Genomic DNA, 16,814 nt, shown 5'->3' with positions numbered 1-16,814 from the left:
TATATGAATGGTTGAATGTGAAGCTGATGATGTGCCCTGTAAACTTTCACTCAATCCAAAATAAAAACATTTAATTAAAAAAAAAAAAAAAACCGAAATCCCTGACAACTTCAGTATTTTCTTCATTCATCACGATATTAAACAGAAGCTAAAACTCTAAAATACAATGATTAACTGTTTTGCTTACTCCAATTATTTTTCTCTTGTCTATTGTCAGTATTTTTCAGTAGCTAATAAAAGTAGCTAATAAAATTTGCATTTGGCAAATCAAAAAAATTATATCTCTGGTGAATTCTGTTCAAGCCCTCTACCCATTTCTTAACTAGATTATTTGTCTTTTTCTTGTTGAGGTCTTGAAGCTTTCTACAAATTTTAGAGATTAGTCCCTTACCTGATATGTCACTGCAAAAATAAATTTCCCAGGCTGTGTTCTTATCTTACTTTTATGGTGAAGTCTTTTCATGCACCTAAGTGTATAATTTTTAGGAGGTTCCAGGCATCCAGTTAGTCTTCCACGGTTTGTGTGTTTCAGTTACATTTGATAGTGTATTTATGCCATGTATTAGGGTTCCGAAGGCTTTCCCTATTTTATCATTGATGGTCTTCGATCCATCTTAAATTCATTTTCGTACATGGTTTGAGATATGGGTCCTGTTTCATTCTTCTGCAAAACTCAAAAAAAGTCATACTGATCAGATAGACGCTGGTGGAGCTCTGACAGTTTGGCCCTTTGTAACCCTTTATGTCTGGATGTGAACTCAGCCCCTTGGCTCAATTTTCAGTCAAGTAACAGAAAGGTATATAGGAAAGATAACAACACTAGTGAGTTATGCACACCATAGAATGGTCTACTATTCATGATCAAAAGGGCAGCATTTACTCAAGGACAAAGTTCAGAAAAGCTGGACAAGAAAGAGGAATGAAAATAAAAAACACAGAACAAGTGGTCTATGTAATGTTTCACTGAAGGGATTATAATCATTGATATGAAATGAAGTATATGATTTGTTGAATGTAAAACTGATGATCTGCTCTGTAAACCTTCACAAAACAATAAAAAGTTTTGTTTTTGTTTTTTTTAATTCAACATCAAACAATTCATAAATGTACACAATACATATATCTTGGTTCATTTCACATTAGGTGTTTGCTTAATGAGTAACCATGAAAAATTAATTATACCACTACAAAAAAAAAAAAACCACCTTTCATCCAAATGGCTCCTTTCTGATAATCATGCTATTCCACATCATGGACAGAAAAATGAACAGAAGAATGGAAGGTCAAGTAAATAGGATTGATAAAAGCAACAATTTTCCTCTCTATTTCTATTTTTTTCTCATCTATGAAAGAACAGAATAAAAAGTTAACACAAGAACATTCTAAGCCACCCCAACTCAGATCTAAAACTGTAGTCTCTTGACACTATTGTTCACAGAGTGAGCACCAGAGGGCACATCAACCTTTCAAATAACTTTTAAACACTGGAAACTATGTTGTTGTTGTTAAGTGCCGTCGAGTCGGTTCCGACCCATAGCGACCCTGTACAGGGTTTCCGAGGGTGTAAATCTTTACGGGAGTAGAAAGCCTCATCTTTCTCCCGCGGAGCGGCTGGTAGTTTCGAACTGTTGACCTTAAGGTACGCAGGCCAATTCGTAACCACTACGCTACCACTGGAAACTATAAAGGACCAGAAAGCAAAAAAATACAATCAGCAATTTGAGCTATACTGCAACACAGTAAATGTTAAAAAAAAAAAAAAAAAAAAGACACTTGAAAAGGAAGGTATCTTATCTTCCCTGCTGTACCCTATTTTTATACCAATCAAAATGAGGCTAATGACTCATCTACAATTATTGTCATTTACTGTAAGAAAATATGCAATTGAAATTCTGATAAATGTGAACCAAATCAATTCAAGTGAACTTTTAATATGCTTTAAGATATCATTTTAAAGCATTATCACTCAAATGTTTGTTTCACTGTTTTGTTTAAACTGCTTTTGACCCTTTGAGCTTATATTCAATCTTAGAATTATTCTCTTTAAAATTGATTATTTTCTTAGATATTGCAACAGATGTCATTTATACATGGAATAATTCACCAAGATAAGGGTAAGGGCTACAAAACCTACTATAATTTTCACTTAACAAATTTTGTTATCTTTTCCAGTTTACAATCGAAAAAAAAATTCTTCTCCTAACTAGAAGAGAACAATAGTTACTTGCTTCTTTAATTACCTCTTATATGGTATTAAATTCAATAAGGTCTTCTTTATTTAACAATCAATTTTAACGCAATACCACTAAATGGCTTGCCAAAACCAGAAAAACTCCATCAAACGTTTAAATTGCTTGGATTTATAAAAGTCAACAGTAATCAATCATGTTGTCCTTTCAATTCCTTCACTAATTTTTCTTGTTGTTGTTGTTAAGTGCCACAGTGTATCAGATTTCAGAGGAGCAGATGGTTGGTTTGAACTGATGACCTTGTGGTCAGCACTTCAGTGTTTATCCTACTCAAGGTCACATTAGGACTTCTCACTAATGTGAACAGATGCTAATTATTCTATAGTCATTATTTTTTCTGATTTCTCTGGTGGTGTTCTAGTGGTATTTTTAGATGACTTGTTCCATTGTAATAAGAGATAAAGCCAAGTATATAGCCAGTCAATTAAAGCCTCATTTTAATCTAGGTCAGCGCTTCTCACATTCCTGGGAGAAGTGGATCTGCTGATAACTTTACATGCTCAATTATTGACACACCACCCCACAAGGAGCTGGTGTGTGTGACTGTGTGTTTACCAAATTATAAATGCTTAAAACATTTATCCATTAATAATAATTCAATTAAAATAATAAATCCATTAATGTTCATATAACTAATACATTTTTATGAAAAATAACTAATTTTACAAAATAAAATTTGAATGAGAAGAATGGCATGAATCACATTTCTGCAAATCTCTTCAGTGTCTGACATAAGAGATGACAGCTAGATTCTTGTATCTATTTCTGCATCAATGTGTTACAATATCACACATCATGCAGCCTTGGGAAAACACTATACACTCTATGAGAAAACGAAAATGGAAAAGGCAAATGTCTCAGTATTATTACGAAAACAGTTTTGACCTCAGAGCCTACCTGTAGTCCACAGATCACACTTTGAAAATTTCTAGGCTATGTAATACTGACAAAATAAACAATCCCACAATCCTCTTGGCTTATTCATCACAGTACAAGCTTAACAATTAGTAACCATTATGTTGTTCTGTAGGATAAGCACTGGACTGCTAACTGCAATGTCAGAGGTTCAAACACACCTGTTGCGGTGTAGGACAGCAAAGTTGGTTTGAGCCGCAAGGCTGACTTGAGATCAAGCTCACCAACCATTCCTCAGAAACCCTATACAGGGTTGCTAGGGGTCAGAACTGACTCAACAGCACTTAACAACAACAACATGAGACAGACCGAACCTATGGCAATAAACAACAACAACATTCAATTCATGTCAACAGAGGGCTTTACTCATCACAATTACTCAGGGCCCCATACTGCCAGAGATGTTTCACAACAGTAAAGAAAGAAAAGAAGTACAGCAAATTATGCACTAGCTCTTAACACTCCATCTGGAAGCAACAGACATCACTCTGCACACACTATATGGGCAAGTCACAGGTATACACTAACTTCAAAGAAGAGAAAATGTAATCCTGCCATGAGGCCAAAAGAAACAGACCTGGATACCTATGTCCAGTGACTGCCACACCAGGAATGGCCACAGGTCTAAGTTCTAACCAATGAGTTGTGAACAGAAGTAATAAATGCAACTTTCCAGGATTTGTCCTTAAAAAAGATCAGGATGTGCTACCTCTCACCGTTCCCAGTGGCAATGAGCTCGTGAGAACTAGAGAAAATGCCCTGGTTCCAGAGACAGAAGACACATATTGAAGAAAGCAGAAACACTCTACCAACCCTGAGCAACTCCTTCTTGAACATTTAGCCACTGTATTTTGGGCTTTGTTATGCCAGTTAAGCCTATAACCTGAACTAATACAATCCTATATTAAGTGCATACTATCTTTCCTCTGAACCACAGAAAAGTTTTGTACATAATTCAAGTAATTCTATTATAGAGCTGAACTACTGATGTGGTGCTGTAGGATTAGCACTGGACTGTGAACCACAAGGTCAGCAGTTCAAACTCACCAGCTGCTCCTTGAAAACCCTGTACTGTGGGTCACTACAAGTCAGAACCAATACAACGGTGCTTAACAACAATTATAGAGTGAGCCGAAGTCTATCACCAAGCTAACAACATCAACAGAAGACAACATCAGATAACAGAAGGCCAAAACACCGTAACAGAAGATAAAACCAGATCCAGAAAGATCGCTTTATAAACAGAGGGGAAATTATCCACTCTCAATTTTGTCACTCCTAAATAACCTGAAACTGGAAAGACAATGAAGTGCATATCCTGAAAGTTGGACATTTTATTTATTAAGTTAGAAAAGAAAAAAATGCAAGCTCCTTTTGAGAACTGTTCTGTTTCCAGAGGTTGATGTTTAGCACATTTATTATTTTTCAAATATACTGCAACTTCTGTTGTCTTTCCTCTTCAACCCAAGAGTTGCTTAAGAAGTTTAATTTCAAGACAGAAAGACTTTCGTGCTATAAGTAGAATGATTCTTTTCCCCTTATATAAATAACTTGATCTCTTTGCCTGGATAACCAAAAAACTGGATTCCTGGTGTAGTGCTACAGGATAAGCGCTGGACTGCAAACCAGAAGGTCAGTGGTTCAAAACTCACCAGATGCTTCTTGGAAACCTTATACACAGGGTTGCTATGAGTCAGAACTTACCTGATGGCACTTAACAACAACACAACCAAAATATTATTCTTAAAATCGTAAACTTTTCAAAGGCACATCTCAGATTCACCCATTTTGATCAATTTTTCCTGGCACAGCCTGTATGCCTCAACCAATCACTTCTCCTCCTCCCCTCCTCCACCAAAAGTTATCTTAATATGTTCCTTAAAGCATCTTTTAAATATATGCCTATTACATTATTTCAATTTCTTTATTTGGGAGTTCCAATTACAATGATACTGGATTTCTTTTGCTAGTCTTCAATGTCATCTTTTTTGTTCATAACTTTTTTTTTTAACTCTTTGTTTATACTCATTGTGCTCATTTTCTCCATTACTATTCTGTCTCTTGCTATACTAGTACAGTATCTGTCCACCTTCGTGCTCCTTTCTGTGACTTTTTTCCTTCTTTTCTAAATATTGCCAGTTCATATTTCATCTCCACCTGTTGAATCACTACTTCATCCCCAAGGTCATCCATCAAGTTTGCCCATTCCTGCTTTATGAATTTTCTTCACAGAGGTAACTGCATCAGCCAGGGATTTTTTTAGTTTGAGGATTTTTTGTTGTTGTTTTTTAATTTACAGTAGAATACTCCATGAAAATTTTCACCTGCTCCATAACATTATTTCCAATACAGATCCTTTGTTGCTGCTGTTGTTAGGTGACACTGAGTTGATTCCGACTCATAGTGACCCTATGCCAAACAGAACAAAACACTTCCTAGTCTTGCACCATCCTCCCAATTGTTAAATATGAGCCCATTGTTGCTGCCATGTGTCAATCTTCTCGGGGGGGGAGGGGGGGGTATGGGAGACTTCCTCTTTCGCATTGACCCTCCACTTTACCAAGCATGATGCCCTTCTCCAGAGATTGATTCCTCCTGACCACATATCCAAAGTATGAAAGACAAAGTCTCACCATCCTCAATTCTAAAGAGCATTCTGACTCTACTTCTTCTAAGACAAATTTGTTTGTTCTTCTGGAAGGCCGTAGTAATTTTAATATTTTTCTCAAACACCATAGTTCAAATGCATTCATTCTTCTATAGTCTTCCTTATTCATGTTCCAATTTTCATATGCATATGAGACAAGTGAAAATACCATGACTTGAGTCAGAATCAACTCAATGGCAATAGGTTTTAGTTTTGGCACAAAAAAAGTAATTATTAATTCTGATTCATACTGACCCAAATTTTATAGGGACAGCCTTATCTTTCTCCTGTGGAGTGGTTGGTGGGTTCTAGTCACTGACCCTGTAGTTTGTACTCAGTATTTATCCCATAGCACAACCATTGTTGTTGCTGAGTGCCATCAAGTCAGTTTCAACTCACAGCAAACCTGTAAAGGGTTTCCAAGGAGCTGCTGGTAGGTTTGAACTGTGGACCTTGTGGTTTGCAGTTCAGAGCTGATCCTGCAGTGCCACACTAAGAGTCTAACTGCATTATATGTACATTTAAAAAAAAAGTTTGTTATTGTTGTTATGTGCTGTGGAGTTAGTTCTAACTCACAGTGACCCTGTACAGGGTTTCTGAGGCTGGAAATCTTTACGGGAGCAGAGAGCCTCATCTTTCTCCCGTGGAACAGCTGGTATACTTTTAAACTGCTGACCTTGCAGTTTGCAGCCCAATTTGTAACCACTACGCTACCAGAGCTCCTTTAGTGACACAGAAAATAATTAAAAGACCCAAAAAGAACTACAATGTCTGAGATGAAAACTACATTTGATAAGACTACTAGCAGATTCACCACTGCATAAGGATGGGTATAACTGAAGATATAGCAATAAAAAATATTCAAAATAAAATGCAGAGAGTTAAGAGGGAAACAAAATAAGGGTAGTAAGTGGTAGAACAACTTCAAGGAGTCAAAATATACATGTAACTGATGGAGACAGAAAAACTTATTTAAAGAAATAATGACCAAAGTTTTTCCTATTTTGATAAATATACATCTAGGCTCAATAAACTACAGTACAAGAAACATGTATAAAATTACACCAAGGCATAATTCAAATTGTCCAAAATCAGTAATAAAAAGAAAATATGAAAAGTGACCAGATAAAGAGACAAGTTACTTACAGAGGAAGTGTATGTAAGAGGAACTTACCTTTATAAGGATTATAAGAGGAATATCTTCAGAAATGGCTTAATCAAGTTATAAGACAGTAGGGCAACAAATCATTCAAATCTCTTTAAATGATAATGGACTGTTTAAACAAAAACAGTAACAAGCGTGCTGAATTTATATGAGATGCAAAGGTAAATGTACAAAAAAAAAAGTAAATGTACAGCCAAAACAGGACAAAGATCAGGAGAAGAGAAATAGAAGTATGTTTTAATTCCTCCTGCCTCCCTCTTACAAGTGTCCTTAGGATACAATGGGCCTACCAGATAATTGTCTTGAGAACAAATTTCATACATTAGATATTAAGAACAAAAGACCAGAGGAGTCGTGGAATGACATCAAGAACATCATACAGAAAGAATATGAACAGTCATTAAGAAGAAAAGAAAAAAGGAAAAGACCAAAATAGATGTCAGAAGAGACTCTGAAACTTGCTCTCCAGTGTAGAGATGCTAAAGCATAAGGAAAAAATGAGGAAGTAAAAAAGCTGAAGAGAAAATTTCAAAGGGCAACTCGAAAAAGCAAAGTCAAATATTATAAGGAAATGTGCAAAGACTTGGAGTTAGAAAACCAAAAGGAAGAACATGCTCAGCATTTCTCAAGTTGAAAGAACTGAAGAAAAAATTCAAACCTAGACTTGTAACATTGAAGGATTCTATGGGTAAAATATTGAAGAATACAAAAAGCATGAAAAGAAGATAGAAGGAATACACAAGTCAGTATACAAAAAAAAAAAAATGTTGATAGCATATGATCATGAGCCAATGATACTGAGGGAATAAGTCCAAGGTACACTGAAGGTATTGGCAAAGAACATGGCTCTGGGAATTGATGGAACACAAATTGAAATCTTTGAACAAACTGATGCAGTACTGGAGACACTCATTCATCTATGCCAAGAAATTTAGGACACAGCTACATGGCCAACTGATTGAAAGAGATTCCTATCTGTGCCCATTCCAAACAGAGGGGAACCAACGGAATGCAGATATCATCAGACAATATCATTAATAATCACATGCAAGTGAATACAAAAACATTTGCAATGGTATATTGACAGGGAACTACCAGAGGTTCAAGTTGGACTCAGATGATGACCAAAAAAGGATATCATTGAAGTCAGATGGATCTTGGCTGAAAGCAGAGAATACCAGAAAGATGTTTACCTATGCTTTATTGACTATGCAAAGGCTTTCGACTATGTGGATCATGACAAGCTATGGACAATATTGCAGAAAATGAGTATTTCAGAAAACTTAATTGTGCTCATGAGGAACCTGTAACAGACCAAGAGGCAATTGCTCGAACAGCACAGGTGAGCATCTAATGATTTAAAATCAGTAAAGGTATGCACTAGGGTTATAGTCTTTCACCATACTTATCAATCTGTATGTTGAGCAAATAATCCAAGAAGCTGTATTATATGAAGAAGAATGTGGCATCAGGATTGGAGGAAGACTCATTAACAACTTGACATATGCAGATGATACAAACTTACTTGCTAAAAGTGAAGAGGACTTGAAATAATTACTATTGAAGATCAAAGACCACAACCTTCAGAAAGGGTTGTACCTTAATGTAAAGAAAACAAAAATCCTTGCCACTGGGCAATTAATGTTGTTTTGAAATACCATCAAGTCGGTTCTAACTCCTACATAACAACCCTGTATAATAGAGTTTCCAAGGAGCAGCTGGTGGGTTTAAAGCACCGACCTTGTTATGAGCAGTTCAATTCTTATCCTATGGTGCCACACCAGGACTCCTGGGCCAATCAATAGCATCATGATAAATAAGAAAAGATTGAAGCTGTCGAAGACCTCATTTTGCTTGGATCCACTATCAACATTCATGGAAGCAGCAGTCAAGAAATCAAATGACACATTCCATTAGATAAATCTGCTGTACAAGACCTCTTTTATGTGGAGCGAAGAAGATGTCAGGTTGAGGACTAAATGTGCCTCACTCAAGCCATAATATTACTCAATAGCTTCATATGCATATGAAAATTGGACAGTTAACAAGGAAAACCATAGAAGAAGTGATGCATTTGAGTCATGGTGTTAGAGATGAATATTAAAAGTTCCATGGATAACCAAAGAACAAACAAATCTGTGTTGGAAGAAGTACAGCCAGAATGCTCCTTAGAATCCAGGATGGCAAGACTTCATCTCTCATATTTCAGACATGTTATCAGGAGGCAGGTACCAGTCCCTGAAAAAGGGCATCTTGCTAGGTAAAGTGGAGCATCAGTTAAAAAGAGGAAGACCCCCCAAGGAGATGGACTGACACAGTGAGAGCAGCAATGAGCACAAAAAGAGGAAGACGAAGACCCCCACCCAAGGAGATGGACTGACATAGTGAGAGCAGCAATGAGCACAAGCTTAACCTCGATTATGAGGTTGGTGCAGAAGCAGGAAGTGGTTCATTCTGTTGTACATAAGGTCCCTATGAATTGGAACTAACGCAACAGCATCTAACAACAACAACAACCCAAATAATCTAGGATAATCTCCCTAACTCAAGATCTTTAACTTAATCACATTTGAAAAATTATTTTACCTGTTTGGTAGTGTCTTCAAATGTTCTGGGAATTAAGACATGGACATCTTTGGAAGGACTTATTCGTTCTACCACAGACTCACTCAAACAGAAATATAAAAACCTGAATAGTATTTTATGTATCAGAGAAAATAAATTTAAACTTAGAAAGTTTCCCACAAAGAAAGCTTCAAGACGAGATGGCTTCACTAATGAAAAGAGAAGACTACTTCCTATGTACAAAATTTTATGAGCTTAATATTACCCAAATAACAAAGCAGGTTAAGCCAGTACAAGAAAGCTAAAGACTCAATGAAAATATGTCTCATACCAGGCAGAACTAATGGTGCTTGGCTACCATAACTAACTGCTCTAAAAGGGATCACATTAGAAGGCCCTAGTTAGAGTGGGAGAAAAATGTGGAACAAAACTCAAAAGCACTTTAAAAAAAAACAGGCTTACTGGTTAGATAGAGACTGGTATAATACCTGAGTCTATGGCTCCACAACATCCCTCACGTCTGGAGCTGAACTTGCCACCATGGCTCAATTTTCACACACCTTAGAAAACTCAATCATTTGAGAACAAAAGAGCTGCACTTAACAAAGGACAAAATTCAGCAGGGTTAAGACAGAAAAAGAAATGGATGTTAAACACAAGAGCAAATGAGCTATGTGATGTTACATTGCGGGGATTGCAATCAATGGGTAAAACAAAATGTGTACAGCTTGTTGATGAAAAACTGATTTGCTCCGTAAACCTTCACCCAATTCACAAGTTTAAAATATATGTCTCATTAACACTGATGCAAAAGTTCTAAACATGGGCACAACCCATACACACTCTCGGCAAGCTGCTGTTGTTAAATGCCGTAGAGTCAGTTCCAACTCATACTGACCCCGTATAGCATTTCTGAGGAGCAGCTAGAAGAGGGGAATTTCCTCGGCATAATAAAAAGTACCTACAGAAACCTATAGTTAAAGTCATGTTTAAAGGTGAAAGAACTCTTTTCCTCTAAAACCAGAAAGAAGACAAGAATGTCTAACACAACACTGCACACTAATTCTTCTACTCAACACTGTTATCTGATTATCCAGGATCGGGCAGTGTTTCATTCTGTTGTGCATAGGGTCGCTATGAGTCGATACCAACTCAACAGCACCTAACAACAACAAAAGCAGTTTAAAATGGAGTACTGGTGTAATGCTATAGGATAAGCACTACACTGCTAACTGCAAGGTCTGCAATTCAAACCACCAACTGCTTCTCAGAATCCTATACAGGGCCACTATGAATAGGAACCAACTTAACTAGAACATCGTTTACAAACTTACAGATTATGTTAACAAGAAATGTTGTTGTAGTGAGTAAGACCATAAACACAACAAGAAAACTTCAATAGTGTTGTGGTGTAGCAAAGAGTGTACTATGTCTCTTTGTAACTCCTACCAAACGACTCTTCTTGATGGGGATGGAGATGAGTAGGAGAAAGTAGGAGATGATACTGATAGGATGACACGATTCAGCTGCGGAGGTTAACAGACTGATTAAGTCACATAGCACACAGTATCAAGAGGAACCAGTCCCTGGAGAAAGACCCTTAGTAAAGTAGAGGGTAAGTGAAAAAGAGGAAGACCCTCAAAATGAGATGGAATGACAGTAATTGTAGCAATGGGCTCAAACATAGTAATGCATGTGAGGATGGTGCAGGACCCGGCAGTGTTCTGTTCTGTTATACGTGGGATGCATGCAACAACAACAGCAACAAATTAGGGAAATTAACTAGTAAGACTGTTAGGTTGAGTTCAAGTTGGTGATGAATAGTTTTTAATGATATCCACCAAAGTAATTCATTCTTCAACCTAGCTCACTGTTCAACAGTCTTATCCAGGGTAGGGACTTTGTCCTGTAAGTGTGATAGAAAAACAGAAAGTGGGATAAAGACATTTCAGTTATTTGCAAGAGTGTATAATGATGGACAACAGACTCCATATTAGATAAAGGTGGTGGTGGCGGTTGTGCGCTGTCGGGTTGGTACTGACTCACAGTGACTCTATATAGGGTTTCCAAGGCTGTAAATCTCTATAGGAACAGAAAGCCTCAGTTTTCTCTGGTAGATGTGAACAAAAACCTTGTTGTTAATGGCTCAATCTGTAATCAACTACACTACCAAGGCTTCTTATACTGGATAAAGAGGGGGAGAAAAATGAAAGAATTTAAAAACCCAGAGATTAGCGCTCATGGTGAAGCCTAACTCTTACAATACAGTAATGTGCCACTTAACATCCACAATACCTTCTGTGAAACAGGATATTATATGATTTGGACAGTGTGTGAACACTATATAATAACCTGGTCCTGCTTTCTCTTTAAGCATCTAGAATAAGAGGGACTGGCTTTTGTGTTTGGTCCTCATTCCACATCAATAACAATTTCCCCATAATTAATATAGGTCCTTCTTGCATTTTGTTCTGAGACATGCAGTATTTCTTAGTCTGGCTCTAGCCACCCAGAACAAGGTCAGATCTCACAAATTAAAAGAACACAGTCATCCTACAGATGATTCCTTCAGATGCCAGACCCTCCTTTGGAGTTTACAAAACACCCTTACTTTTGCTGAGAAATTTTAAGACTTTCCCACTAACCCTTCATGATTGTAGTCACAAGTGTGGACCACCTCGACTCCTTATCAACCCTGGGGTTTCTTCACTCCCAGCCTGCTGGCTACATATTTGGGAGTTCCCTCTACACTTGAAGGATACCGCTCATAAACGCAGGAGTTTCCAGCCAACCCTCCCCTTCTGACCTACTTGCCAAAACTTCAAGTTCAAAGTCACTAAAAAAATTCACAGAACTCACAGAAAGCAATATACTCATGTGGGATTAAAGCACTGAACCACAAAGTCGGTTTGAACCATGAAGCTGGCAGTTCAAACTTACCAGCCGCTCCTTGGGAACCCTATACAGGGATGCTATGAGTCAAAAGCAACTCGACAATACTTGACAACAACAAAAGAATGTCTTAGTATTTAAGAGCTTTAATGGAGATGAGATGTATTAACGTGCACTGAACTAAATTTAAGATGTTACAGTTTCTGTCACAACTACTCAACTGTCATTTTGTGACAGGCAAACCTAAAAGAAAACAAAACCTTAAAGTCCATTCCGACTCTTTGTAACCCTATAGGACAGAACTGAACTGCACCATAAGGTCTCTGAGACTTAAATCTCTGAGATGAGAGCAACGAGTCTCATCCTTTTACCTCAGAACTGATGGTTTTGAACTGCTGACCTTTCAGTTAGCAACAATAGTTATTTCACTCTGCAACCAGGACTATTTAGACAATATGCAAGCATGATTTTCTAAAATACTATAATTTTATCTATGCACAGCAAAATTTGAATTTTACATAACCTTCATGTGTCACAAAGTATTATTCATTTTATTTTTCAACCATTTAAAATAATAAAAACTAATCTTAGCTCACAGGCCATACAAAAAGAGAAGTAGGCCAGACTTTGCCTATGGGCTTGAGCTTGCTAATTTCTTCTCAACAGATAAGTCAAACCTTGAAAAAAAATTAATAAAATAAGATCAACAATAAACCATTATGTAAACAATGTTGTTATTTCTGTTAAGTGATATCATATTGACCCTATATAGGGTTTCCAAGGAAAGGCTGGTGGATTTGAACCACTGACTTTGCAATTAGCAGTTCAGCAGTAACATAAAAATTTTTAATAAGTTAAAAATACTCATTTCATGTATTATTACTGTAATGTATATATGCTAATATTTTAAATCACATTACCTTTTCTCTGATGCCACTTTTAACTTGCTCATCTTGAGTTACTTCATTTCAACATTGTAGATAATCTTAAAAAAAAAAAAAAAAAGCCATTAAACACTTATATAAGTTGGTTTTCTATATATTACACATTATAAACCCATACAACTAAAAGCTCTTTATTATGAGTAACCAAGATAAGATTGGAAATCACAAAAAGAAGATCTAAGTTTTATGTGCTTCTAGCAGGTTAGCAATTGTATGTGCTCCCACCACTCGTCAGTCAGTTTGTCATATTGTGGTGACTTATGTGGTGCTGTGATGGTGGCAGTTATGACATGGCACATCACAACAACAATGCCAGACGAACCTCTCAGGTTGGAAAGCACTCAAAATACAACTGGGGAAATGCAGCCTCCTCAAATTAGAGTTGACATTGATTGACAGGAATGGAGCAAAGCTTTGGGGACCTGCTGATGGGGTGCAACTAAAAACAAGGAGAAACTGCTGGAAGCATCCAGTGGTGGTGGTGGTGGTCGTGGTGGTGGTGTGCCGTGGAGTCAGTTCCGAATCATAGCGACCCTGCATAGGGTTTTTCAAGGCTGTAAATCTTTATGGGAGCAGAAAGCCTCATCTTTCTCCCTCAGAACAGCTGGTAGTTTCAAACTGCTGATCTTGAGGTTAACAGCAGGACTTATAATCACTACGCTACCAGAGCTCCTTAGCATCCAGTAGTAACTACACAATTCAATGAATGAATCTAGGAAAATTAGAAGTCATCAAAAATTAAACAGAGCGCATAAAGACCAACATCCTAGGCATTGTTGTTAAGTGCCATCCAGTCAGTTATGACTCATAGCGACTCTATATAGGGTTTCCAAGGAGCAGCTAGTGAGCTTGAACCGCCAACCTTGTAGTTCAAATGGCTTTGCAGTCTGGCGCATTAACCACAGCACCACAAGACTCCATCCTAGGCATTAGTGAACTGAAATAGACAGTTATGGTTGTTGTTGTTGTTGTTGTTGTTGTTGTTAAGTGCCGTCGAGTCGGTTCCGACCCATAGCGCCCCTGTACAGGGTTTCCTAGGGTGTAAATCTTTACGGGAGTAGAAAGCCTCATCTTTCTCCCGTGGAGCAGCTGGTAGTTTCGAACCGCTGACCTTAAGGTTCGCAGCCCGATTCGTAACCACTACGCTACCAGAGCTCCTTATGGTTGTTGTTAAGTGCTGGCAAGTCAATCCCAACTTGTAGCAACCCTGTATAGGATTTCCCAGGAGCAGCTGGTGAACTTGAACCAACGACCTTGTGGTTCAAGCCAACCTTGCAATCCAGCTCATTAGCTCAAAGGGCAACACCAGAACCATTTTGAATCCAACAGTCATATGGTTTACTATGCAGGGAATGACAAATTGAAGCTCTGGTAGCACAGTGGTTACCAATCGGGCTGTGAACCTTAAGGTCAGCAGTTCGAAACTACCAGCTGCTCCGCGGGAGAAAGATGAGGCATTCTGCTCCAATAAAGATTTACAGCCTCAGAAACCCTGTACAGGGTCACTATGAGTCGGAACTGACTCCACGGCACACAACAACAACATCATATTCAAGACAGAGCACAGTGGTTATGAAACGGGCTGCAACCGCAAAGTCAGCAGTTTGAAACTACTGGCTGCTCCGTGGGAGAAAGATGAGGCTTTCTACTCCCGTAAACATTTACAGCCTCGGAAACCCTGTTCAGGGTCGCTATGAGTTGGAACCAACTCGACGGCACTTAACAACAACAAAAATCATATTCAAGAGTTCTGGTGTGGCGCTGTGGGTTAATGCACCAGACTACATAGCCTTTGAACTGCAAGTCTGGCAGTTCAAGTTCACCAGCTGCTCTTTGGAAACTCTATACAGAGTCATTATGGATTGGAATCAACTTGATGGCACTTAACAACAACATCATATTCAAATGCAAAACAATGTAAAAAGAGCATTTCAAGATCTATCCAGAAGTACAATGCTAACTGGGATAGGATAACATCCATGCATCTACAAGGGGTCCTGGTGTGGCCCTGTGGGCTTAAGGTCAGTGGTTCAAACTCACCAGATGCTCCTTGAAAACCCTATATAGTGTCACTATGGGTCTTGGAAACAACTCAACAGCACCTAACAACAAGGACAACTAGTTAATACCACTATTATTCAAATTAACACAATAACCACTAAAGCAGTGATGATGAAACTGAAGAATTCTACCAACTCCCTCAATCTGAAATTGATCCAACATGCAATCAAGATACATTGACAATTGCTGGTGATTGGAATGTGAAAGTGGGAAACAAAGAGGAAGGATCAGTAGTTGGAAAATAAGACCTGGGTTACAGAAAGGATGGTGGAGATCCTATCTTAAAATTTCAGATGACTGACTTAATTCATCACAAATACCATTTTCAAAATAAAAGGTGATATACACTGGGACCTCTCGGGAATACACAAAAATGAAACTGACTCCAACTGTGGGAAGAGACTAAGAAGAAGTTAATTATCATCAGCTAAAGAGCTCTGGTAGTGTAGTGGTTACGAGTAGGGCTGCTAGCCACAAGGTCAGCAGTTCAACACTACCAGCTGTTCCACGGGAGAAAGATGAGGCTTTCTGCTCCTGTAAAAATTTACAGCCTCAGAAACCCTATGCAGGGTTGCTGTGAGTTGGAACCGATGCCACAGCACACCACTACCACCAAAACAAGGTCAGGGACCAACTGTGGAACAGACTATTAACTGCTCATAAGCAAGTTCAAGCTGACACTGAAGAAAATTCACACAAATCCATGACAGCCAAATTATGGCCTGCGTATATACTACCTGGTGTGTAGCAGGGTGGGTTAATGCGCCAGATTGCAAAGCTGTTTGAACTGCAAGGTTGGCAGTTCAAGCTCACCAGCTGCTCCTCAGAAACCCTATACAGGGTTGCTATGGGTCTGAACCGACTCGATGGCACTTAATAACAACAACAATGAGCATATTCAAAATTTGATAAAATGGATGATTTTTTGTAAAAATTGAACATTTTCTTATGGACTTAAGTAGAAAACAATATACTGAAAGAAATTAATGTACAAAGCATTTTCTTAAAAAAAAATGGTTATGATTTTATTTGTATAATTTCTCTCCGGTTTTCAAACAACTAGTACTTAAACAATTTTCAGTACCGTAGTTATTTTAGAATGTTAAAAACATGTCAAGTATCATAGAATATTGGTTATTAGTGTGATCCCCACTTTGAAATTCAAGCTCTGCTATTAAATGCCTGGGAGACCTTAGAGAAATTATTGAGTCTCTAGGAGTTAGCATCATCTGTGAAATAGCAAAAACAACAGATTTCTTGGGATTGTCATGAGATTTAAATGAGATGACAGCTAAAAATAGGAAAATATTCAATAAATGCTATCGTTTACTCAATAAATAAGGTATCTGTGAAGCCAGTAGTGTAGAGTTGATAAC

General features: G+C 37.8%; 1 protein-coding gene across 1 annotated transcript in view; it reads right to left on the bottom strand.

Moving 5' to 3' along the window:
• AGTPBP1 (ATP/GTP binding protein 1) overlaps positions 1 to 13,418 on the bottom strand; it is a 219,950-nt gene extending 206,532 nt beyond the window's left edge. Inside the window, exon 1 of the mRNA XM_006875881.1 lies at positions 13,354 to 13,418. Within this exon, the coding sequence (XP_006875943.1) occupies positions 13,354 to 13,385 (32 nt within the window). The 5' untranslated portion in view covers positions 13,386 to 13,418. The remainder of the gene's footprint in view (positions 1 to 13,353) is intronic.
• Between the last annotated feature and the right edge of the window lie 3,396 nt (positions 13,419 to 16,814).

The sequence above is a fragment of the Chrysochloris asiatica genome, unplaced genomic scaffold, assembly GCF_000296735.1.
Source record: "Chrysochloris asiatica unplaced genomic scaffold, ChrAsi1.0 scaffold00344, whole genome shotgun sequence".
NCBI classification, from domain to species: Eukaryota; Metazoa; Chordata; class Mammalia; order Afrosoricida; family Chrysochloridae; genus Chrysochloris; species Chrysochloris asiatica.
Note: the sequence above shows the minus strand (reverse complement) of the source record. Positions and strands in the feature narration are given on the sequence as shown.